General features: G+C 45.8%; 1 protein-coding gene across 1 annotated transcript; it reads left to right on the top strand.

Moving 5' to 3' along the window:
• Positions 1-2,717: 2,717 nt before the first annotated feature.
• CDX2 (caudal type homeobox 2) lies at positions 2,718-26,005 on the top strand (the record flags this gene model as incomplete). The annotated part of the gene is made up of 3 exons (XM_083437227.1): positions 2,718-3,467; positions 17,980-18,125; positions 25,802-26,005. The coding sequence occupies exons 1-3, from the start codon at positions 2,963-2,965 to the stop codon at positions 26,003-26,005; spliced, it is 855 nt and encodes a 284-aa protein (XP_083293353.1). The 5' UTR covers positions 2,718-2,962.
• Positions 26,006-26,233: the final 228 nt, after the last annotated feature.

Below are 26,233 nucleotides of genomic sequence, written 5' to 3'. Positions count from 1 at the left end.
TGGATGTGCCACCAGTGTTCGTGCCGTTTCCCCACTAAACTTAATGGTGTCGGGCGTGGGAGGGTGTTACTGGTTTGTTTTGTTCTTGTTTTTATTATGTATTTTGTGCTTTTATCTTGTATTCCCCCCGCTGAACTGAGATCTACAGATGCAAATTTAATAAATGGCAATAGTAATAGTAATTGTGTGTGTTTGTGTGTGTAATATGTGAGTGCATCTGTATCTATACCAAACCTTACCAGACTGACCGCGCGATCCTATATCTACTTATTACTGCGGATACTTGATTATTTGCCGCAATCCTTTACCTCGCTATCTGGGAATTAGCTTAGCGCGCAAACTTATTTCCGAGCGAACACGAGTGAGGTTGCGCTGCAAGGCTGCTATCCTATGCACCCGGGCGTCAATTATCACCGTGGGAATTCCCAATAAACACACGCATCATATAGGATCGAGTTGCATTAGCATTATTTTGTGACCTACGCTTCGGAGGCTGAGAGCCTACGAAAGCTGGCGGCGCAGGAACAGCGCGATCCTGTATTTACAGTGAAGCTCACTTCTAAGCAAGCATGCATACCACACCTCCTTTTTCCCCTTCTTCTTTGGTTTGGCCGGATTCTGCCCTTTGCACAGCTTTCGCCGCCTCCCTGCCCCTAAGGCGACTTCACCTCCGCGATCTCAGCTGCGGCTGGTTCCCCGCAGACGATTGTTCTAGCCGGGGTCGAGGAGGAGACGAAGGGGCTGGCGCTCCTGTCCGCCGGCCGGCGATGGGAACGGAGGAAAGTTTCCACCACCGCCGGCAGTTTGAGCAAAAGATTTGGCTGCTGTGTGTATTAAAGGGATGCAAATATACCCTGCGCCTCCCCGCATTGTCCCCGGCTCAAGGTGAAAAGTTAAAGCATCAAAACAATGAGTGAATCTGCTGGGATTTAGAGGGGGAGCCGGGGGAAGCGGGGGCCGCCTGCCGCATCTTCAAAGGGCGACTTGTGTCTGCGCCGCGACGCGCGGCAGAATGCTCATATCAAAGTGGCCTGGTCCTATCTACACCGCAGAGGCTCTGCGATCTGGATCGGGCTTAGAAGCTGCCCGAAACCGGATCAGTTCATGGGGTTAACAAAATAAATCAGGCCAGAGTCGCAATGACCCACATTCTTCTTTCTCTCTTATTGGGAAGATTGAAAGTACCACCCTCGGTTCTTCATCCCCCCGCTTCGTGTGTGCAAATTGATGGACTTAAGGTTCGTCTTTTTCCTTCTCCGGTGTCTTGAGAAGGTCAGTTTCTGCTCGGGTTTCATTGTATATTGACAGACTGTCCTTTGTTAGAATTATATTCTTCGGGACTTCTTCTGTAAAACAGCAGCAGCAGCAACAGATCCAACTCTCCATAGAATACTCCATAGAATACTGAAATATATACAGTCAGATCAGCCTACTTTAAAAGTAAAAAGCTTTGGGTTTTAAATGGTATGAAATTGACTAGCAATTGACTCTCCTACCTTTTCGCCCCAAGAACATCGACTCTCTGCCTCTTTCTTTTCTTTTTGTCCATTTGATCTAGCTGGCTGGAGAGTCAACTGATCTTCTTTAAAATTTTGCTTTGGATTCGGGTGCTTTAAAATATATATAAATAAAAGCCACTCTTTTCATGGGCAGGTTCAGAGAGGCGGGAAGCCTATGGAACGGACTGGTCAAATATAATCCAATAGTTTTGTACCAGGAAAAATATATAGGACTAGCCGTCTGTAACTTTTAAGCAACAAATAAAATGAAATAAATAAAAAACGTGTAGTCTGTAAGGAGCCTCAATGTGTGTGTTTTTCTTCCGTGAGTGCAACCCGGGACATTTCTAAACGTGTTTAGGTCCGCACCTTGATAAGGGAATCGGGGCTTTCTTGCCACACGACAAAACCCTAAAGAAATTAAGATAATCCCTTGACATTCTGAATTCTCTTTTGGGGTCGTACGCGGCATTGGCGTTTTGTGCCTGCCGCCTCCTTATCCGGGATTAGCCTGGCAATTGGTTATTAATGAGTAAACGGGCTTTAAAATGTTAAGGGAACACTTAAAGGGGGGGGGGGGAGTAGTTTCGAACCTATGGAGAGAGTCTGGCCAATCCGTTTTCTAGCCTAACGTCCCCACTTCCTAGGCTTTTAACTTTCTCCCTTTAGATGAGGCTGAAACGTGCGTAACTGGGCCTGGAAACCTCTCTCTGTTTTGGCCAACACAGATCCTCCGTTTTCTTCCTTTGGAAGGCGCCTCTCAGCGTTGCCAACTTCTTAGGCCTTTTCCCAGACCTCACATCAAAGAGAGGCGCATCATTTATTTTTATTCTTGGGAGGCGCTCTTTTTCCAGAACTTCGGTGCGCTTCCACCTTCGCCCACCGCCCACCCGCCCCTTCGCTCCGCAGTCCCTTTTGCAAGTTCTTCGGATTCCCATTCTTTGAACCTGTGATTGGAGGTTAAAGTGCACCAGGTTGCAATGGGAGAAGGAAGCTCTTAAACAATAAAGGCCCGAATATGTCTCTGTGATCAGGTCGCTGCCCTCTGCCTTATCTTTTTAAATGCAAATCTTCTTTGGGGGCTTGGAGCAGCTATATTACCCGGGTGCCTCCCTCCTTCCCTCCCTCCCTCTCTCCCCTCCCTCCCGCTCCCTCTCCACGTCACCTGCCTTGGGTGCTGGGCCTGGCCTGGCCATTGCTCAGAGAGCCTTGTCAACACACAGCGCGGAGCCTCGTCCCGAGCGCGGCAAGCGTGGCCAGCCGATGGAGCCGGTGGCTCCCTGACCACCGCGCGTCGGCTGCACTCTCGGTTCCCCTGCGCCCACACGGAGGGCGCCTCGACCACGGGGTGGGCGCCGATCCTCGCAACGCACCGGGTCCCTCCCCAGGGAAGGGAGGCCAGGAGCCCATCGCCGGCGCCCTCGCAGCAGTATGTGGAGGAGAGCCCCTCGCCTCCGGCCACCATGTACGTGAGTTACCTGTTGGAGAAAGACGGCGCCTCCATGTACCCGGGCTCGGTGCGCCACGCCGGGGGGCTCAACTTGGCGGCGGCGCAGAACTTCGTGGGTGCCCCGCAGTACTCGGACTACGGCGCCTACCATGTGCCCGCCGGGATCGGGCTGGACAACGCGCAGTCCCCGGGATCGCCCTGGCCCGGCGCCTACGGGGCGCCTTTGCGCGATGACTGGAACGGCTACGGGCAGGGGGGCGTCCCTGGGGCGGCCGCCAACGCCGTGCACGGACCCTCCGGCGCGGCAGGGTTGGCCTACAGCCCCGTCGGGGACTACCACCCGCACCCGCACCACCACCACCCTGCGCAGGGGCCGCCGGCGCCCCCCTGCGGAGTCCCCGCTTCCGGGGGGCTGATGCAGCCGCTCAACTCGCCGCCCGGCGCCGAGCACCTTTCTCCGGGCGGCCAGAGGCGGAACCCCTGCGACTGGATCAGGAAACCCACGGCAGGGGGACCCGGTAAGGAAGGAGAAGGGGCAGGGAGGGGCGGCTCGTTGGGTGTCCGGAGGAAGGGGCTGTGGGGCGCAGGCCTGGAGGAAGCCCGGTCACCTCATCACCTACAGGCGCACCGGGAGGAAGTTGTTCAGTGGGGCTCAGGCGACGCAGTGGCACTCTGCACCAGCGCCGGGGCACGGTTGCCGTGGGAGGGGAAAGATGGAAGAGTTAAGAAAGCAAGGAAGCTGGAGGGGACCGCGGCTGGTCTTGCTCGTTTCAAGGGTTAAGGTGACGCGCACACCTCGATGAAACTGAGCCCGGTGTGGGGGTATTTGGTCGGGGACCGACGGCCTGGTGTGAGGATCTCTCTCGAATTGAAGCGAGACAACCATCCTACGGAGCCTTCTTTTGGAAATATACATATATTCGGACTGGATCCAGGGTTGGCGTGCCTTGCAGGGATGGTGGAGCCGACCGCCAGCGCTGTGGTTGGGCTGTCCTGCGCGCGCCTGCTTGCTTTTAGTATCCAGTTCCCTCGTAAAGCCGAACCATTAAAACGAATGTCATCATGAATAGGCTTCCTGTGCTAGCCTAAGGCCGTGACAGTTTAAAAACGAATATTATTTCCTGCTAAGTTTGAAAGCCGCGCGCTACTCCAGATTCCATATAAACTTTCTTGGAAGTAAGTCCGCTGGCGTCAGTGGCGCTTTACGTGCTGGGAATACCTCGCCTGTCAGTTTATTATTCCTCTGCCTTAAAATGCATTTGCTCGGAGGTAATGAAAGCAGCGGGACTTCACTCCTGAGTTGACAAGGCCAGGATTGAGCTAGATTCGTGCACTAAATATTGGGGAAGGTAGTTCATTAATAGTGGGCAAAGGAGCAAAGAGCGAGCCGGCACATTCTCTGATTCGGATCCGAGTGTAAAAGGCGGCGGCAAATAAACTTAACAGGCTGCAAATCCACAAACTGCAATCCACAAAACTGAACTGCTTCTCTGAGACATCGTGACTCTCTACAGTTCTTAAAACCAACGGGTGTTTTGCCCTTCAGGGGAGCATGAATCTCAGATCCAGCCCTTCTGAATTTATATGCCCTACATTTGTGCCAGGCTCCCAGCTCAGGATTTACATGGAAGTAAATCCCGTGAGAAGCAGGGGCACTTCCTTCCAAATGAAATTGCGCGTTCATGATCTCCTCTGCAACTGCGCTTCTCCAATACCGTTTAAACTGTTTCACAGATTTAGCCTGGATGAGCCGGGCTGTCACCAGAAAGGTTCTCAGACTCTCTCCATGCTGGCCCATTTCCTCCAGGATTCATTCCTGTTGGGCTGGTGAGTTTCCAGACTGTACAAAACTACAGATCTGATTGGAGACAGGCATCTTTATCGCCCGAGCCAGTTAAACTGAAGCATGTGGGCACTAAAACTGCCATTCTAAACACACGAGACACACGCACACATTTCCTGGGAAATCCGTCCCGTTGCAAATTAATGGGACTTTCCCTTTCATGGAGCTTCTCAACCTGGCGAGGTCAAGCCCCATATATAAATCCAAGCACTGCCGCCGAGCTGAAATTTGTGGCTGGCAGGAACTGTCCCCCTAAGGCCTTTCCAATCTGCAGGGGGGTTTTCCACCGACGTTTTCTTTCGGGGAAAGGGCCGTAGCTCCGTAGGAGATGCTTTGCATGCAGAATGTCCCGGGTTCGATCCCCGGCATGTCCCGTGTCTGAAACCCTGAAGAGCCTCTGCCAGCCAGTGTAGACAGCACTAAGCTAGATGCGACCAATGGTCTGACTCTGAATAAGGCAGATCCTATGCACCTTTGTCGCTAATATAAATAATTTGGCTTCTGTAAGGGTTCTTTCGAGCGCTCCACGCGCTCCGCCTATTGTACTAATGACATTCCTTACCGTAACTTTGATCGTAGGGTAGGTGAGGCCAGGATCACTTGATACGCGAAGATCTGTGGTTTTAGCTGTCGGTGGTCCCCGGACCGGTGTCTCCATCCAGCTTCGCAGAATAGGTAGCTATCTCCCCTCTCTCGTCGCTGGGGTTTTGTAAGGAAGGGATTCTACGGCGAGGCGCAGCGCCCCGGAGACTTGAATATGTTTCAGATCTGTAGGCTGGCATGGATGAACGCGGGAGGCATGACCCAGGCAGAAATTAAAAGCTCGGGAACCCCCTGAAAAGCTGCAATCCTAATAAACACACTTAATAGCGCAAATCACAGGCATGTTCACTCGGAAGTAAGTCCCCGCTGTGGGCAACGTCTATGAAGGATAGCAGCCTGGATAGGAAGCAAGTCCCATTGAATTCAGTGGGAGTTAAACCAGAGTGAATATGCTTCGGATTATAGCATAATGGTGGCGTGGGGATTTCCGTGGGGGACTGTTGCTGGAGAATCTAGCTCATGTGTGTGTAACAACAACAGAGAGCCGGCCACTGATGGCTGAGGCCGATGTGTGGACCTCTGTTCTTTTTACGCGTCAAGTTTCTGGCGTTAATTAGACAACTGAGAACACCCTTCCGGGAGCAAGGATCAAAGCCCAGGAGCAGCAGAGGGCCTCGGCTGACGTTGCTTCTCTAGTGATATATGAAGCCGGATGACCTGCTGACTGTGTGTGGTTCAGGGATCTGAGCGACGCATCGGCTGCTGCCCTGCGCAGGGGACGCGCGACCGTAGAAGGCAGGGAGTTTTCTGGGACTTCCCGCTTGGCGGCTCTGCAGAGAGTGGGGGAGACTTGCTTTGGAAACTTTGGTGTATTTGCGAATGGGGGGGGGCAGTGATGGTGGTGGTATTGAAGAGGAAATATGCAACTCCTTTTTTAAAAAAAACAACCTTTGTTCCTTATTGTCAATATTTAAAAGAAAACCACTAAATTCGCATATACATTATTACCGACAAGGGAAAGCGGTAACCCGCAGTGAAAGCACTCAAGAAGAGCGGTTGAAAATCAAGTAATGTAATCTATTTGCAGTTGAATTTAAGTTTAGAATTGAAGCCTAAGGCGCATTATTTAGAGCCGTCTTGACGCACACGTTTTGGAATTCAGCCGGACTGGAATCGGTTTTAAAACTCTAATCCTTCTACTAATCCGAAACAGAAGGCAGCTTCATGAAAACCCCCGGGGTTTACTCTTGAGTAATGCCTGTAGGATCCGGTTTCTATCCTAGGGCTGAGCTAGTAAATTATACAATTTCCATGAGCAGTGTTTTGAAGTCCATGATACAGTCATCCATTCAGAATCCCGTGGATAATAATTGAGAGTTTAGAGAGGGGTAGAATTATTCACACGAAAAGATAAAATGTATGTAGGTTTGGATTGTCAGAACAATACCGAACCTCTTATTTTAAGCTAATGCATTCTTGCTTTGCCTTGACCCTGAAACATTTGCTTTAATGGAAACTGGTTGTATAATCGCAGAGGCCCTGGAAGTATCCACGTTCTTGCAGTGCACTTCGCTTGCGAATGTAGGTCCATTTGCTTGTAATGTTCTTCTGATGAGCTCGCTAATTCTAGCGAAGGTTCAGTCTCAGGACAAAACATACTGGGAAGTGCAGACACGCGCAAGGAACCAGCCTCAACGACTGGAAAGTTCTCTTGAGCAAGACGCGTTAAAATGAATCCGAGTTTGGCAAGGCTTTGCGCTGCTGCTCGCATTGAATTTTCAACTACGCTTGCGCAGGAGAACTTCCGGTGGTTTATTTATTTCTTTTTTTAAAATCAGGGTATTTGCAGCTTCAAAGACACAGGCGCACATTGAATGACCCGGATCCACATTGGACTGCTATAGAAGCAGTCTATAGCTGTCACTGAGATGCAAGGGCTATTGCCTGGGTTCAGATTTTGGATGAGGGAATAATCGCCCATATGAAAAACAGATTCCTCGAGTAGCATGCTGGGAAGTTTTCGCCCAGCCTTCTTCCTGAACTGCTAGATTTCTCTCGGCAGAGATTTGTTTTCTACAGATGAACATGCCACGATGGGGGACCCCCCCCCCCCAGTCTGAAGCGGTACAGCCCAGACCCAAGTTTCCTGAGAACTGGTTTAGGACACAGCGTGGAGATGGGGAACTTGTGACTATTGCACTAAAAATCTAATAATCTCTGACCATTGGGCATGCTGGCTGGGGCTGATGGGAGCTGGAGTCCAACAGCATCGGTAGGGTCCTGCGGTATAAAATGTGCATCAGCTTGTAGTGAAGAGATCGATTCCCCTGCTCCTTGCCAGAGTAAAGTGCGATCCAGTTTGTGCGAGGCTGCTTGGCTTCGTAACCTCTTAACTGAAGGGCAGAGGCATCGTTCTTGTACGCAAGAGGCTGATCTGAAGATCCCGTGGGATCTAGCACTTTTTCTGGATTGAGAATAATAAGAAGCAACGGGGGTCCCCTGCGCTCCTCCGCGCACGTTGGCCTTCCTGCAGGTCGCTTTCCCGTCGAGCTGATACCGGGCTTCTTCCTTAAATCATTGGCCGGTGCGCGCGGTTGGTTGTGCATTGATTTCTGATTCACTGGGCAGTGCATACCTTTATATGCCCATGCCGCTGGGCTGCTAATAATCCGTGCAGAGAGGAGTTGATCCGCGGCTGGGCAGTTCTTCTCTGCAGCCCCGTAGGGCAGCGACCAAGGCTTGGCCACCCAGCCAGAGATGAGCAATTCCTCTCCTTCCTTTCCTCAAGAAAGATCTCCTCCTCCTTTCCAAAGCCTGTTCTGCATCGCTGGGGGGGGGGGAGTGTCTTGGTGGGCTTCCCATTGCCTCTGACTTCCAGAGTAAGCACATTTGAACACGTTGGGAAGTAGCATCTCCTTGGTATGCAACCCCCCCCCCCAGGTTCAGTGTCCCAAGGTTCAGAGAAAAAAATCCTCTCTGAAACCCAGGAAAGTTGTATTGCTTGGTATTTACTCCAGAGTAAACGTATCTAGGATCTGACTGTTTGCACCTCCTAATTTAGAGATGTGGAAGCTGTGGCCCACCAGATGTTGGCTGGAGCTGATGGGAGTTGTGGTCCAACAACATCTGAAAGGTCCCCCCCCCCTTCTCCTTTGGGACCTAGGGAAGTGCTTGCCAGTACCATTAATTTAAAGTCCCATAGTTACCTCTCTTAGTTTGTTGCAAACTTCTGGTTGCAGCCTTACATGTGAGCAAGTCCCGCTGAAACCAAACAGGATCCTATATGTGCTTGACTCTCCCATTGAGAGCCAAGAAATTGTTCCTCTTTGACTGGACCATGCCCTTGAAATGCATGGAGACTGCAACCCTACATCAAACTCAATGGGGCATTCCTCTGAGTAGATATGCACAGGATCCAGCTGTAAACAGATATCTCACCCCAAAGTGTGCTTGAGTGCAACTAGTTAGACCAGAATATAACAATCTGAATTCCAATACATTAGTGAGACCTAGTCAACATACACCTCAGCTCTGCCATGAACTCACAGACACACTTTTTGCAATGTGGGAATGACTAATAACACTCACATATAAGTACTGGCTGACTTTATATGCCTGCATTATTAATCCCCATGAGAGAGAGCGAGACAGAAGTGATGGGGGTGAATGGAAAACAGATTCGAGGTACTAGTGTTAATTCACAGCCCCTAAACAACTCAGATCCAAAGGACCTTAAGGACCATCTGATTCCTTATGCTCCACCTCAGTCATCTGAGGTGCTCAGATGGGACACTTCTGGTGGCTCCCTGCAGGCCTTCACTACAGATTGAGCCAGGGCCTGTGGAACTCCCCACCAGTACAGGTTTGCCAGAAACCATTCCTCCCTTCTTTCGGAGCTGTTCTGAAAACTACATTGTTTTAGAAGGGCCTTTGCAGTATGTTCTCTTCTTAACCAGCTGACATTTATTAAAGTTTCGTGGGTGCTTTTTGCTGGTTTCATTACTATACATTGCATACCACCGTGATATTCTTTTAATGAAAGTGTAGATTGAAAATAATAAATATAAATCGTGGCTGTAGCAGGAGGTCCTGCATCTACAGTAGCCTTTGCAAGAGCAGACTGGTAATATGGTGCCTTGAGTGAGGACAAAACTCGTCACACATGCCCTAAATATTTCTTATTTTAACAATAATTCCTTTTGGTACAGCTGCTTTTTACATGGATCTTCTCCGTAGGTACCATAGCTGTCAACTTTTCCCTTTTCTTGCGAGGAATCCTATTCGGAATAAGGGAATTTCCCTTAATAAAAGGGAAATGTTGACAGCTATGGTAGGTACCAATCTAAATATAAAGTAAAGGTAAAGGTACCCCTGCCCGTACGGGCCAGTCTTGACAGACTCTAGGGTTGTGTGCCCATCTCACTCAAGAGGCCGGGGGCCAGCGCTGTCCGGAGACACTTCCGGGTCACGTGGCCAGCATGACATCGCTGCTCTGGCGAGCCAGAGCCGCACACGGAAACGCCGTTTACCTTCCCGCTAGTAAGCGGTCCCTATTTATCTACTTGCACCCGGGACTGCTTTCGAACTGCTAGGTTGGCAGGCGCTGGGACCGAACAACGGGAGCGCACCCCACCGCGGGGATTCGAACCGCCGACCTTTCGATCGGCAAGCCCTAGGCGCTGAGGCTTTTACCCACAGCGCCACCCGCGTCCCTCCATCTAAATATAGGTTATTCTTATTTTTATTACGTATTTTGTGCCCTCTTGGCTAAAGGAACCACCCTAAATCTAGTGCTGGCCTTTGCCATTCTGAGGCCCTACAAGCAGATGCTGGGCTGGGGGTTGAGTGGAATCATAGAACTGTAGAGCTGGAAGGGACCCCAAGGGTCATCTAGTCCAACCCCCTGCAATCTCAGCTAAAGCATCCATCTCAGCTAAAGTTAGATAGTCCAAAACAGCTGGTGGGCACCAGCTTGGGCAAGACTGATCCTACAGCACACCCTTCGCCATCCTTATTAAGAAGAAAGCCCCACTGAGATCAGCGCGACCTACTCTTGAGTGAGTGTCCTTAGGATAGCAACCTTAGAAGCGACCTCGGATGCTAATGCCCTAGGAAAAGGTCGCAGAGGGCAAGAGGGTCCTGCAGGCGCCCCCTTCGCCTTACTTGTGATGCTAATATTGTTCCTCCCTTCTCTTTGGCAGACCCTCATCTGTCATGAGGAGGGGGCTTTAAACCTATCTTGCTTTGATATACACCTTCCTTGCTATTGTTCCCCCCTTTCCCCTTCCCTGACCGCCCCTCACCGGAAAAGAAGAGAAAGGAGAGGGAGGTGGAAGAGAAACTTTCGCAGTCAATATTGAAATCTGCCATTCCTCTCTCATTCTCTCTCTCTTTCCTGGGCGGGGGAAGGGGGGAAGCGTTGGTGGTTGCGGCAGCTGAGAGTGGGAACAGGCCCTTGGGTGGATTGCAAAATTCTCCGCAGTAGATCAACAGGGAAAATCTTTCTCCCGCCCATCCCGTATCTTCACCCCAAGCAAACCAGTGGTTGATTTTCTGCAGTCCTCTCTAGGAGGCATTATTATTTATGTGGCTCCCACGTGGTGATCACAGAATCTCTATCATTTCTTTATTTCATAAAACGCATTTGCATTTTGATTGTACAAACCAGAACACAAAACAACCCCACTACAAAGTGGTTTACAAAAATAAAAATTGTAAGTCGAGGAAACAGTTAAAACCAGCTATTTAAAACATTTAAAAAATTACAATATTTTAGCGATGAACTAAAAACCACATTAAAACACATGTCAAAATTCAATAAACCTGGATGCCTAAACAAAAATGTTTTGAGCAGGCACTGAAAAAAGGTACAGTGAAGCCGCCTGTCGGCTGTCAATAGGCAGGAAGTTCCCAAAGGCGAGAGTGCTGCCACACTAATAACATTAATGTTAGTACAATACTTTAAATGCACCTTTACATTAATGCAATGCAAAATCCTCAGGCTGCAGTCTTTATCAGGTTTACCTGGGAGTAAGCCCCACCAAATGCAATAGGACTTAATTTGAGTAGACATGGATTGTACTGTTAGGGTGAAATTAGTGGACTAAAGTTACTTAAGTCTTTTGGTTTCAATGGGTCTACTCCGAGTATAACTAACATTGGCAATCACCCTTAAAAATCCCAGAGACAGACAGAGAGAGAGAGATCATTTAAATACATAGATAGCAGTCCAGTCAGAAATAAGCTTCTATTATTTTCCTCCTGTCTTGAGAGTCTGACAAAATATTAGCAAATGGTTAACTGACATGTCTTAATTCTGACACAATCCAGGGAAACTTTCCAGTGGATCAGGCCCATTTTTTCCTCTTCTCTAAGCTCTACCTGGTTCTTAAAGGCTGTCTTCCTCCCCTGCTCATGCCCTGCTCCCAAGCAGATGAAGTTTCCCCCCAGTTGCGGGAAACGGCTGGTCTCTTAAATGTTTGGGGTGTCACTCACCAGGTGTTAAAAAAGCATAAGGACTTGGGGTTAAAAACAACAGCAACCCAAACAAATAAACAAAAAGTGGCAATTCTACCAGTTCATTCTGTCTTAAATCATTTGTCTTCCGAATCTCTCTCTCAGTTAGCGAGATCCTGGGATACGCTGGGGAAAGTCACTGCAAGCAATGAAGTTTGTGTGAATATACTGTGTATATTCTGTTGCTGCACAGATCTTCTGGACTCCCAGGTTGATGGAAGTTGTAATCCAGAAAATCTGGAGGGCACCATGTTGGTGAAGGCTGATATATGATGATATGATATGATATATGATATGAGCAGTGGCGTAGCGTGGGTTGTCAGCACCCGGGGCAAGGCAAGTAATTTGCGCCCCCTAACCAGGTAGGGGCAGAGAGCTGCGAGTGCGAGCGCGCCCCCCCAGATGTTGCGCCCGGTGCGGCCGGCCCCCCCTGCACCCCCCACACTACGCCACTGGATATGAGTGACTTCATCCATGGAACAGTGTGACTGGGTTTGCACTCCAGTTTTGAACTGACGTGCCGGGGTTCAATCCCTTAAAAGCCTTAATTGATTGATTTTACTCAACGTAGTTACATAGTTGCATTATTTTAACCTGGACAACAATTCTGTAAAGTTGTGGTTTGGATCTGGGTCTTCCATCTTATTAAAAAAAACCCATCAAACTTGAGATACCACAATAGCTCAGGCTGCTGTCATCAATAATGCGCAAAATGTGCATTGCACGTGCTCAGACCCTTTTAAAATGATGATTGCTTATAAATACAAAACAAAACCCCAAACTATATTTATAGGGTGCCTTGCAGGGTTGCCTTGAAATGCTTCTGCCATTTTAGGAGAACAGATTTCCTGACGCCAAGTCCAAGTCTGAATGGGCTTGTGGTTTAAAAAAGTTTTAAAGAAGAATGTCATTTTATCAAGAGTGGATTGTATTTGGTTTGAAAAATAGTCTGGAGGCAGAATTAAAGGGAATCAGACCTTGAAGTGCAGCAGGTGGGAGGCCACATGAATTTTATAATTGGCTGTGTAATTGATTGGCATTTGGTATTGATATAATATGGCGTATATTGGACTTTTGCAATTGAAAATTAATTTAAATAATTTGACAAAAGAAGATCATTTTTGTGGCTTGGGAAAAGTGGTTGCCATATGTTTCTCTCTCTTTCCAACTTTGCTGAGATTAGGGGGAAGTGTAGGTGGCCCACCCTGTATGGCTGCTGTGAAAACAGGCTGATGGATCCATTGGCCTGACCCACCAGGCTCGGCATCTCCCTACATTGGAGAAGAGTTATATTATAAACCCCCAGAGGCAGAGCACCAGCCTGGACCTGCAGAACGCTCTAGCTTCTCTCCCCAGCATCTGGGAAAGAGCCTGAAACTGCTGCCAGCCAGTGTCCTCATCACTGAGCTAGATGCAACAATGTTTTTTTTGGCCCAGTGGAAGACCGCCTCCTTTGTTCTGTTCTGGACGCCCCTTCCCTCATCTACTGTGCTTTTTGTTTTATTTTCAAAGGGAGGGGGCAATTTGGCTGAAACTGGGAAGACTAGGTCTTCTGGGTTTTATTAGGAGCCCCCTCCCTGCTTCCCACCCCCAGATGCATTTGAATTCAAGGAGCCCAACCTCTTCCGAACCCCTTTCTTCCTTTCCCGCAGTGGGGAGGGGAAGGGACCTGCCTGTCTCCATTCAAATGCGCCGCGCAGAGCGCGAGGGGAGAATGAAAGCGCCTGCCGCCCATTTGTTCCAGGCAACCCGCCTGCGCCTGCGATTCGGGGGCGTTCCGGAGGCTCCTCGCTTTGATAAGATCGCCTTGTAGCGCATTGTCGGCGCTCGTGTTCTCCATTGAGCGGCTCCAGGGAGCTCCCTCTGATCAGCCTTGTCTTCGTGGCGGGGAAGCTTTTGTCTGGGGGCTGCAGGGGCCGCGCCTTTCTGCCCCTTTTGTTTTTGTTTAGCCTCACCAAAGCCAGCCTGCCGGCCATTAAACACCTACAGGCAGGCAGAAGAAGCTCAGATCTCTCTATTTATTTGTGGTGCGGGTGGGGGTCTGTTTAAGAAGAGAACCAGTTAAACGAGAAGCGGGAGAAAAGACCAAAGGCCAGGCGCAAACAGACGCGCTGGAGGGCTGCCTGGGAATCGCAGTGAATTTGGGAAGCGCAGTGAATTTGAAATTGTCATGGCGCAATTTATGCTCCTGGTTTGGCCAGCTGTCCTGGGAATAAATTCCCCAGGGAATGGGGCAGTCAGGGTTTTTTTAGGACGAGAAAAAATGTAGAAAAGTACTGGAATTGGCAAGTTCTTGCATTTACGTTTTATAACGAGATAAATAAACCTTCAAACGAGGGGAAATGGAAATTTAGGTAGAAGTCACTCCTTCTTACTCTGGCCCAAATGTGTTTGTGTATAGCTCTGCTTGAAAAAGCCCTGGCTAAATGACTGTAGAGCTCCTAAATTCGTCATAAAATTGACTTTGTGGATTGCCCCGTTCCTATTGCCATCTCAGCGCATGACTTGCAATAAGAAATACTGTACTGCTGTAAATTAAGCTTCCTTCCCAAGCAGGCTTTTGAATGCCTTCTGAGTAAAACCCACCTTATCGAATCATAGAATATTGTTTCTTGTGGTTTATCTCATTTACAACTGGCAATGTTTAAATCAAAGCTTTCCAATCCCTTGAAACTGCAGGAGAAAAGAGTTGATCTCCCAGCCAGATAGTGCCTGCCTGGATATTTAAATCAATTCAATCCTTTTGCTGTGAATGGCACTGATGCCTCCATGTTTTTTGGAAAGAAGTCAGTTGTTTTACATGAACTGTTATTGATAAGCAAGAGTGCTTGTTGTGGAGCCACACAAATCACTTCATAATTACTAATAAACTCAGATCTCACCTTTCATATTTTTTTAAAAGGCACTGTTTAAACAACATGAAATTAAAATAGCATAATACAAATAACTACAGCTATAAAATAATAATAAAAATAGAACAGGAAAGAGTGTGATTTATAATCAATGCAAACTTAGGGCTTTTTTTTTTTAAACACACACACACACAGAACCAAATATAGGTGCCTTGGAAGGAAGGAAGGAAATTGTTGTGACTTAATTCCAAATTTTAAAAAGGCTCTCCTTGGAGAGAGATTTCAAAGGTGGAGTACCACCACCAAGAAGATTGTATTTCCTGGTTCCATCCACTTCATCTCTGATGAAGGCACCTGCAGAACACCCTTCCGTGATCATGACCTTCGCATATTGGCAGGTTGGTGTGGTGGCAGGAGGTCCCTCAAGGCCCTGGTGCCAAGTCACGAGTAGCTTGAAGCATCAATGCCAGCATTGTGAATTCTGCCCTGCAAATGAACTAGGGTCCAGTGCAGCTGTTCAAGAACTGGTGTGGTATATTCCTAATCGTCACTTAACAATCTTATACCACCCTTCATGTTACTAAGAAACTGATGGGTAGCGTACAATCAATGAAATATAAAATACAACATACATAAGATTCAAATGTCTGGGTAAGCATTTATGTCCTAGGCTGCAATCCTAGCCCCGCTTACCCGGGAGTAAGCCTCACTGAATTCAATGGGACTTAACCTCTGTGTAGATATGATTTGGATTGCTCTGTTAGCCTAACACCAAAAAGGTTACAAAGTGGGTGCCTGGCAAGCCTTCATGGGGAAAGCATTCCATAAAGATTCCAGGTAGTTATCGTGCATCTCCATTGTTTCTGGACAACCTTCAAAGGCAGCCTCACCTACATTGAACTGCCCCAGTCTAATCTAAAGGTTACCAGGGCACAGATAACCATGGCAAGGCAGCCTCTGCCAAAAAAGAGTCATATTTAATGGGGATTTGTATTTGACTGCTCATAGATAACAAAGTACGTGTATCTGAAGTTTTAATTTGTGGATTCCGTTTCAGAGGTCTTGCCTTCAAGGACCAGCCAGCTACTTTCTTTTCCAGGAAGCAGCTGCCTTGCAGTTTAAATACAAACAAACAAACAAACAAACAAACAAACAGCCTTTGCTTACCCAAAGGCTAGCCGAGAGCAGGGCAACAGCGTTTCCAGAAGGGTGGTCATGCTAGTCATTTCCAGGGAAAACAACAACAGCCTTGTGGCTCCTTAAAATGTGAATAGCTTTATTGTACTGTAGTGTGTTTGTGGAAATGAACATTTTGTGAACGTACTTATCTTTATAGGCACTTGATCTTTGCACTGAAATGTTGCAGACTATTATGCCTCTTGCATGTCATGACCTTTGGCCCCATTGTTTACATCTTTCGCCTCTGTACCCATGTATACACCTGCAAACTAAGGACAACACATCATATATCAGATGTGTGAGAAATCCAAATGTTTCCTCCTTGGAGTGTCTGCAGATTTTATGTGTGTAAAATTTCCATTACTAGAGGTGTACACTCCTCCTTCACCACCCCACATCCAATTCAACTGTGACTCCCCCCACAATACCACAAAACTTTATCCTCCTATCTTAGTAGATAGCCCATGTCTAAAGAAGGAATAGTTTATGGGGAAATGTGATAGGTGAGATATGCAGTTTAATGAAAAAATAAACAGTATAGCACATTACTTCTTGACCAAGTAATGAATTATATATATATATTATAAATTGCACGCAATTTGTTGGTGGTGGTTTGTGTAAAAAGGCCATGAAGTAGCTCAGTTGGTGAGAGTGTGGTGCTGATAACACCAAGATCGCAGGTTCAATCTCCATACGGGACAGCTGCATATTCCTGCATTGCAGATGATCCTCAAGGTCGCTTCCAACTCTACAATTCTATGAAATATAATTCACTGGAAATAGGGCAAAACATGTACTTAACTCTCCCACCCACGTCTCTGAAATAAATGGGAATTAAAATGACTTTAGTTTGGTTGTGACTTAAGACAGCACTGCTTAACAGAGAGTTGAGCATCAGACCTGGGAAAGGGGGGGGCTGAGTTTATACATATTTGTATAAGAGATGAAATGGTTGGGACTTGATTCCCAGGTTCTAAAAATGTTTATTATTGTGATATAAGTTAAGCACAATTTGAATGACTGATAGTTTGATCTCCAATATTAAGTGATCTGTTTTGGGACAAAGGTAAACTGTTAACAAGCCTTTACCACGGTACCTAGGCTTGTTTTGATACTTCGTAAATGATCTAGTGAGACTGCACACATGAAATGAACTATGTTTGCCTGCAGCTTCAGTTCATTTCAAGGGGGTTTATGAGTGCAGGAGAATCTCCCACTGGATTGAACCACAGAGACAAGACCTAGCCAAACTCAAGCATGTTGAAAGTAAAATGAAAAATGAAGTATGTGCATTAAATACCTCCCACTAAAGTTTAAAGTGCCTGTTTATCTGTGTGGTGCATATCAGAGAGCTATTCTCACAAACACATTTACTTGGAGAAGTGGCACTCCACTAGGTTTTACTCAAAAGTAGTAGAATGAACATGACTAAGTTTGTTCTATTAATTTTAATGGGTCTGCCCTGAGTAACACTTAGTGCAATACCACCCAATAATTCTATTGAAGTTTTGGGACTCCATTCCAAGTAAGTAGAAGTTTGTAGACGTCATAACAGGCCAAATTACAGAGTGCCAAATAATAATACAGATGCACAAATCAAGGTGCACCCCCCCCCCAATGCATTGCTTTACGGTTGTGTTTTTGTGTGTGTTTGGCTTGGGGGCCATAAACCCAGCAGCTGCCTCCTTTTTACAAGCGTGCATTGTTTGAAAATCACTTCCTCTTGAAGCCAGACGTTTGAGGGCTTATAATTTAAACTAGCAGGAAGAAGAGGGATCCCTTCTAACCTGCTGTGTTTGGGGGATGGGGTGGAAATAAGCAACAGCTAAGTTTTGGAAACCGTAAAGGCCCAGGGCCATTGGAAGCCCTCCTGCATAATCATGCCAAGCAGGGATATTTTGAAATGTTGTTTTGTTTTGTTTTGCTTTGGTCAACTGTCTACAGAAGCCTCAGTTGCTAGAGACTAATGGGGATTTTTCACAGGGGCTAGCTTCTTGCTAAAGCCAAACGTTCTCCAAATATATCGTCCAAAGAATGCGCCAAAGAAATGGTGCTGTAATCGCACTTCCTTTAACGGACATGCATCTCTCTCCTCAGTGAAAACCAGGACGAAAGACAAGTACCGCGTGGTCTACACAGATCACCAGCGGCTGGAGCTGGAGAAGGAGTTTCACTACAGCCGCTACATCACGATTCGGAGGAAAGCTGAACTGGCAGCCAATCTGGGATTGTCAGAGAGACAGGTGCGACTTTGGCTATTTCTTTGCTCTGTAAGATGTCCAAGGCCCTCCCAGAAAATCCTCTTTGGCATGGTGCTTTAGCTTCAGTCCATAAAAAGAACCTATCAGTACAATCCATTAAGCAGTCAGGCCAAGGTCCTCCCATGAATCATAGAACTGTAAAGTTGGAAGGGACCCCAGGGGTCATCTAGTCCAACCCTCTGCAATGCAAGAATCCATCCCTGGGTGGGCTTGAACCACCAACCTTCTGTTTAACAGCCAGGTGCACTGACTCATTGTGCCACCTGCTCTCTTAAAAGCCTCATGGTTTTTTTAAAGTATGTCAGCTAATGTCCTTCCAGGAACAAAGCATGGGACTTCCTGCACATGGTGTCTTTGGAAAACTGCCGTCTGTTGAATCAGACACTGGTCCACCTAAGTCATTAAGGGGGATACGGACTGGCAACAGCTCTCCAGGATTTTGAACACGGGTGTTTTCCAGTCAGGGATTGAACCTGTGACCTCCTGCATGCAAAGGATGTGCTCTCCCATTAAGCTCTGGCCTTTCTGTCTAGAGAGGCATTATTCTATAGGTATATTTGCCAGCAAGCCAGGAGCTGGCTATGGCTGCTTATTGTGTATACACTAAGTGGCAAAGCTGGATTCTGTAATGAACGAGAGAAATTGCTTGGCTCCAGGGAATTGTAAACCACAGCTTTCACTTTCATATGGGAGATATAAATCTAACTTTAAAATGTATCTTAAAAAAATATTTTGTGCTATACTTCTTTTTTGCTAAAATACTACTACTACTACTATCTTTATCCAAAGATCTCAGGGCAGTTTACAAGATAAAAATACAAGATAAAAGCACAACTAAATAGAACAAAAACAAAACAAAACAAAAAACCCCGCTCCCACAAACACATTCAAAAGCCCATAGAATATTAATCAGCTAAAGGCCTGATTGAAGAGGAACAAAACTTCCAACAAACTGCAGCTGTTTATACCCCTTCCTCCTGTAATTCTAACCCTAACACTATTCAGTGCAGGAGCAGGGAACTTTTAGTCCTCCAGAATTTTTTGTAATACAACTCCCATCAAGGCTAGCTCAGGGTTTTTTCTTGCTCCAGAAAAGATGAAGCCATACAATACCCCAGGCCAGCTAAGTTATTTTAGCATCTGAAGCAAAGAAATCCCTTAAGTGCCTCTTGGAGAGCAAAATCATAGTAAATAAACTTAAGAATTTGCTTCCTTTTCCTGACACTTAAAATCTGCTGCCTGAGGCAGCTACCTCACTCTGTCTAATGGCAGGGGTGGCCCTAGTTCTCATCATCCCTTACCACTAACCATGCTGACTGGGGCTGATGGGGCTGCAGTCCCTCAGCAGCTGGAGGACCACAGGTTCCCCACCTCTGATTTAAAGCATGCATTTGATTTCAAAATGGCTTTCTCATCTGCATGAACTTAGAAATGCATGCATTTAGAAATGCGGGTTAAAAGGCATGTTTATGTGTCCCCTTTGAAAACATCCTTTCAAGTCCTTGTGCTGAAAGTGTTAGGTAGGTATGAGGCTAAGTTCTATGGCAGTGGAAGTGAGGGGCATTCATTTACATGGCTATATCATCTCACTTCCAAGGAGCTCACAGCATTTGGACTAAGCTCTCCCACCTCCCATTTTTATCCTCATAATGACCCAATGAGGTTCTAACTGGTGGAGATTATTGGGTTTCAAGGCTGAATGGGGGTTTGAACAACTCACTACACTTCCAGTGCTGTAGTTTGTACAAAGATTCAATCCAGAGTCAACCAGCTCAAGTCAAAGGAAATGATTTTGAGCAAATCAACACTTCTGCTCCTTCGATCAGTTGTAATCATAGGATTTCCCTGAATGTATCTATTTCCAAGAGAATGCCACAATCTAGGGCAAGCATCCTGGTGTCACATTTTGGTCGGCAGACTACCCTGCAGAGACCACATCACAATGTTTTGTGAACAGTGTCAATTCCCCATGAATTTGATGGCAAGCCGTTCAATCCACTCCAGTTAGATGTCATCTACACCCCCACCCCTTTTTAAAGCATCACCACCCTTTTAGTTCTGGTAGGTTATTTGTTCTTTAAACATTCAGCATGATAACAAAAAAAAGTTGTTATGTACGCATGGACTTGCTTTGCTGTGCAACGTAGCACTGTCACCCCAAAAGTCAACCACCAAAACAGGTACGGTATGTGGCTGAGCATTCATTCCATGTGAGCACTCATTGTGTGGCTTCACAATTTTATGCGGAGTGTGTTGGGAGTGTTGTGGGCTGCACTGAAGACTTTTGTATGAAAAGGTTCCAAGGTCGAATATCTGATAGACCTGATCAGGCCAAGGTGATTAAACACACACACACACAGAGAGAGAGAGAGAGAGAGAGAGAGAGAGAGAGAGAGAGAGAATTGGATGCCTTTAATCAAAACTGCAAGCAAGGTTCCTGACTGGCCCATAACCTTTTTATAATACCAGATGTTGGCTATGGAATTTAAGAAGCCGTTCAAGATAAAAGTGCCTTTCAGCATATGATATGCAACTCTCACTCACTACACAAAACCCAGAGGTATCATCACTTTCTCCATAGAGGATATGATTTCTGGGCAAAACATAAAAATGAGGTAAGGGTGTGTGTGTAGAGAGAGATTATAGTTTGTAATTTTAAGCAGTATTAACCATTTTTCTTTTGCTTTTGAGTATTCTATTTTCACTGGTTGGGCTTTCTCCAGAGTGTATTGATACTTTATTGCAATGAGGCTTTATAAATATAGTAGGTAAATGCACAATGAGGGCAAGTCCCTTTGTCGTCGTTCCCCACCCCCCCTTTCTGGAGTCCATGGCTTGAGAATTGCATTTGCTTTTCATTCAAATAGTGATACACAGATTATTCACAATTTACATGCATTTAATTTGTGCACATTCAGCTTTATGCACTTGGCAAAAAACATTAAAATTGGGGTGGGTGTCTGGGGAAAAACTGTTTGTTAATCCCACCTGCATTTGAACCTAATGTGTTTTGACTACACACAATTTTGGCTTGAGGCGCTATCTCTTGAACATAATCCTTGGTGTTATCTGTTGGCCAGGCATCAATCTCTGGAGGGACACAGGTTCCCCTTCCCTAGTTTTAAGGGATCTTCAGCACTACTTTGAAACAAGTGGCTACTGGGCTTGGCTCCAGAAACATATGAAATATTGGATTAAAGTTTCAACACAATATGGCCAGTCTAAAAGCGATGAGGGCCATTTCACTGCCTTTACTATTTCATTTTCCATTTCATGCAAGGTGGGAGATGGGGAAAGCACCTCTGATGCGGAATGTTTTTCCTGTGATCCCACAGAAGTGTGGAGAATCTATTGTGGTTACTCAGTGCTGAGAATGTATGCTCTGTCTACGCTCACGAGGCATTCTGACCCTTAAGTCCAGAGTTTGAAATGACCTAGCTGCAGCACTGAGAACTTGCTTAAATCCCTTTGGTGTCCATGGAATCTTGGCACACCTGGACAGTGTTTTAGGTTTCAGGCGGAAATGACAACTCCATGTGTGCTCATATATCCAGTTCACAAATTGGGTTATGAGGCTGCTTTGTATATATCAACATGCTCAGGAGGGAGAGTTTGTTTATTCCATTCCGATCACCTTAAGAGACTTTCCAGGCAGCCTCCCTAACTGCAGTCTTTGTGGATATTACAAAAGTCACACACCTTCGTTCTCAAAGTCCAAGAGAGTTGTGTTTCTAACTTTTCTGAGTGCCACCCCTGTTCCGAGTGTCCTTGCATTTCCTGGAAATGCATTAGTTCTGAGTCAGGTTCCCATGTGCATAATGGCTTTTCTTTTCTTCTGTCACTTATCTAAGGGCTGGTGTTTTGATGATGGCTGCATTGATTTCTAGAGTCCCTGTTTGGCCATCAAAGCCGTAAGAAATCAGCTAAGCTCTAATGTACCATATCCGTTTGCTACGGTGGTTGTATTTTGGATATAAACCTGGGATTTATTTCCCATTCCCACTCTTCCTGTTTTGAGCTTGCCATTAGTTTCCCACTCCAAATATATATTCCCTTAAAATGGGGTGAGGGAAACCCAGCTTAACAACTTTGAAAAAATAGTCCCCATGAGCAAACCATTCTAAATTGAAACTAATGTTCAGCATGCCCAAACAATTTCCAATCCTAAATATAGATATGCCTCATCCTGTCCCCTTAGTAAGCTTCCTAAGGTAATGAGCAATGATAAATTTAAATGGAAGGCTTATTATAATCCCCCATAATTGAATAAAGCATGTTTCTTATGCAGGTAGTGTTGACATGTCTCCTAATTTAGAGAGGACAGTCCCTTGTCTGAAAGGCTGCCTGGTTCTAGTCTGATTTGAAAATAGAGAACTACAAGAATGAAACTACCCACAAACATTATTACTTCTTAACTTTCTATATTGCCCTTCATCTGAAGATCACAGGGCTATTTATAACATCAAAACACAAGAATACATAGCATTTTTCTTTCAACAGGCTATTGTATCCCAAATGCTTTGGTTGACAAGTAGATGGATACAGTCATTGGTAGCCCTAAAAAAGTGTCAGCAAATCCTTACAGGACAGAAACCTCTGTAAAAATTAAATTAAAAATATGATATGTGTAATGCCAGCAGGGGGGGGGGGATATGTAAAATGTAAGCATACAATGCTACAGATCTTATACTTGGAACTGGGGTCACTAATGTGGGAATGTTCAGGGAGGCAGGAGAGGATGTTGTTTATTAATATCCTTCCTAACTTGCGCTAGCAAGTTCTATAATATAGCAGAGTTTCTATAATTTAGCAGAGTTTTACATTCCCCTTTTAAAAGCACAGCAGATAGCTGGCTGCAGGCTTGTTTAAGCCTCTCAATATTAGATTCATGGTAAGTTCCCTTATATCCCTCTTAAAAGAATAAACACTCCACCATCTTGAGTAAAGTGTATTAAAGTAGTTTACTCACTCATTCAGTTCACAGTTGGATCCCTGAAGGCAGACTTAGTTACAAAGTATATACATGTGGAGCTATCCCATATGAAGATAGTTCCAGTGTCTCTAGATAAAAAGCTGCTGCTCCAACAAATGGAGGAAGTCAAAGAGAGAGAGTGGCAGCATGCCTTGTTGTTTAAGTTACCTGGTCAGGTAAGGTCACACCCACCTCTAGTCACATGCAAAAGGAAGTATATCCCAATCAGGAGGAAACAGGAAGTTTTCGAGTGGCTGGACCAAACATTCCCTCGCATGTCCACTCTAGGAAAACAAGGAATGTTGTACTTGACTGCTACTTATGTATCACACCCCACAACTAACATACTTTGGGGCACCTTAGGTCTTCCTCACTATGGGGAAAGGTGAACATATAGGCAATACTGAACCAGACAGACCAAAATTCTGACTCAGAATAAGGCAGCTCCCTGTGTTCACATGACAAGGCTCCTTTCTACAGGGCTGACCCTTGAAATGGGAAGGAGGTGTGCCCAGGGCCTCCCTTACATTGAATGAAGTCATCTAGAGACATAGGCAATTTCCTGTGCTGAACATACACTCTCTGCTTTTGATACCCGCCAAATATAGGCATTGACTTGCAACAGATTTTGGAATTCTGCTTCTGATATTATATTTTAACAGCTGGTAACAAGGTCATCATATTTTATTAGCTTTTCAACAGCTGTTGTTGAAGAACATGTCAAAGAAATAATATTGCCCTGGTTTGCTTGAAATTTTAACTCTGGAGGCTCACACATTAGTTTATAAACATGGAGCACAATTCAGTCCAAGTGACTTTGTTTGATTTCCATGGAAAATTAAGAACATGCTTAAGTTTATGTACATATGTATCTAAAAACAAGGGTGTGTACACTTTTCAGTCCAGTGAATTGAGCCTCCCAATCATTCCCCCCCCAACAATTAATGTTTACCCACTGACTACTTAAAAAAAATTTAAATTATTGAGGGTATTGGTGGACCACTTAATGTTTTTTCTAACTGTGGTAGCAATTGTAATGCCCTGTGCTAGATGCTGTATGATTTTTAATTGTATTTTTTATTGCTTCTTTTATTTCTTATCTATGCCTTTAGTATTAGTGTTGTTACTGTTATCTCCATTTTGATTAATTTACCACTGGCCTTCTAAACCATTATCTCAAGGTGATTTACATATAATTAATAACAATTAAAGGCACAACAATAACAAATACATTTAAAACAAGACTTAAAACCCTAATAAGTGGACACTCATGGTAAAGACTCATTTATCCAGCTGGGAAGTACCTCAGAACAAAAATGTCTTTAATTACCGTATTTCCAGAGTGTGCACCTAGTGAGCATCTGTCGTATTTCAACAGGAATGCTATTCCACAGAATTGAAAAAGTGATACAACATAAGAAATAAAAGAAGCAGTTAAAATTCAGTTTAAAAGCAGTTTAAGCATTTAATGCAAATAGTGTGCTATCTCTTATCTTCAACCACAAATCCACAGACATGCTGCAGACCACCTGAATGAAGCTTGCAGATTACTGATGGTCCCCTGATCACAGACTGGGAGCACTTGGCCTAAATCCTCTAACAGTGGGTTAGTCGTCATGTCTACCCCCTGTTGTGCTTCAGATTGATCATGTGCTGTCATTTCATATTTTTAAAAGTGCCCCTCATTTATGTGGCTAGAAGTTCACTGGGTGCTTTTTTGGAAAACATATTTATTGACTGTAAACCTCAATCTTTTTTTTTTTTAAGTTGCAAAACTGCTCTGGGAGAAGGTGGGAGTAGGACCACACCCATCAGCCAGTGTGCTCTGTGAGTAACTGGCTCCTTCTTCCACAGAACCAGTTTCTCCTGAGCCCAGTCTTCCTTTAGCCTGCTTGGACTTAATGCCTGAGAAATGTGGGTGTGGCTAGCCCAAAAATGACCTGGCCTGGGGAACCTAACTAGGCCTGTGGTAGGCGTCAAACTAGGATGAGTGTGATTCCAGAGTGCAGACACTAAAGTGTTTTAGGTATGTCCGAATGCACTCCTTAACACCCTTCCACTGAATTAAAGGGGCTCAGAAGTCTATCACCTGACTATAATTTTACATTTTGGTGTGAAGAAAAAGAAATACTCCTAATTTAATAATTCAGGATCCTATCAGTTCTGCTAAGAAGATGCAAACTTAATAATATGGAAATTATGTTCCATCCCCATGACAATACAAGTTTGTTTGCTCCCTCCTTCCCCCTGAAAAACATGTTATCTTTCTGCTTTGAAAAGGAGAGCTTAGATTCTCAGGAATTTATGAGGAGCCCACCCTCTTTCTACACATTCTCCACTCCCTGTCCTTTTCTGTAGGATGGGAAGATTTTTTGCTCAATCAGCCCAATCCTCTGAATCTTTTCTTGAAGTAAGTCCCACTGTATTTGTGGACCTCCTTCACAGGTATGCATGTACAGGAATGCAGTCTTAGCTGTAGTCCATCCATAAAGTACCTTCTTAGTACACATTGAGGAAACACGTAATGCAGAAGGACCATAGCTCTGGGGTAGAGGATCTTCCTTGCGAGCGGAAGTTCCCAGGTTCAGTTCTCCAGCATCTTCAAGTGGTATAATGGGAGAGCCATTCTCATGGGTCTATAGCACTTAGTTGCTGGAACTTATTTTGTCTTCCTCTTTTCCCCCAGGTGAAAATCTGGTTTCAGAACAGGCGGGCAAAGGAGAGGAAGATCAACAAGAAGAAGTTGCAACAGTCTCAGCCAGGGGGTGTGCACAGTGGATCAGAACCCATGAGCCCGGTGTCCTCCATGCAGCCAGGGACAACTGGCTCCGGCCCCAATGGAGGAGGAGTGTTGAGTGCTCCCGGTTTAGTGCCAGCCACTGCACAGTGACAGCCGCTGGGGAGAAAAGACTGAGCAGCTGGATACGTCCTGCTCTCCTTCGTTGAAGGGGAGGCACACATGCACACCAGCCTCTGGTGGGGAAAGGCCACTGGTCCATTGGTGAAATCGATACGGGGACACTGTGGCTCTGCGTCCCACCTGGACATCTATACACAGCACCACACCCCACAAATCCTGCGCATTTGTACAAAATGTACTGTGATCAACCCACACTGT

This window comes from Podarcis tiliguerta (genome assembly GCF_965153285.1).
Source record: "Podarcis tiliguerta genome assembly, chromosome: 4".
Lineage (NCBI taxonomy): Eukaryota > Metazoa > Chordata > Lepidosauria > Squamata > Lacertidae > Podarcis > Podarcis tiliguerta.
This window is presented reverse-complemented; position numbering and strand designations above follow the sequence as displayed.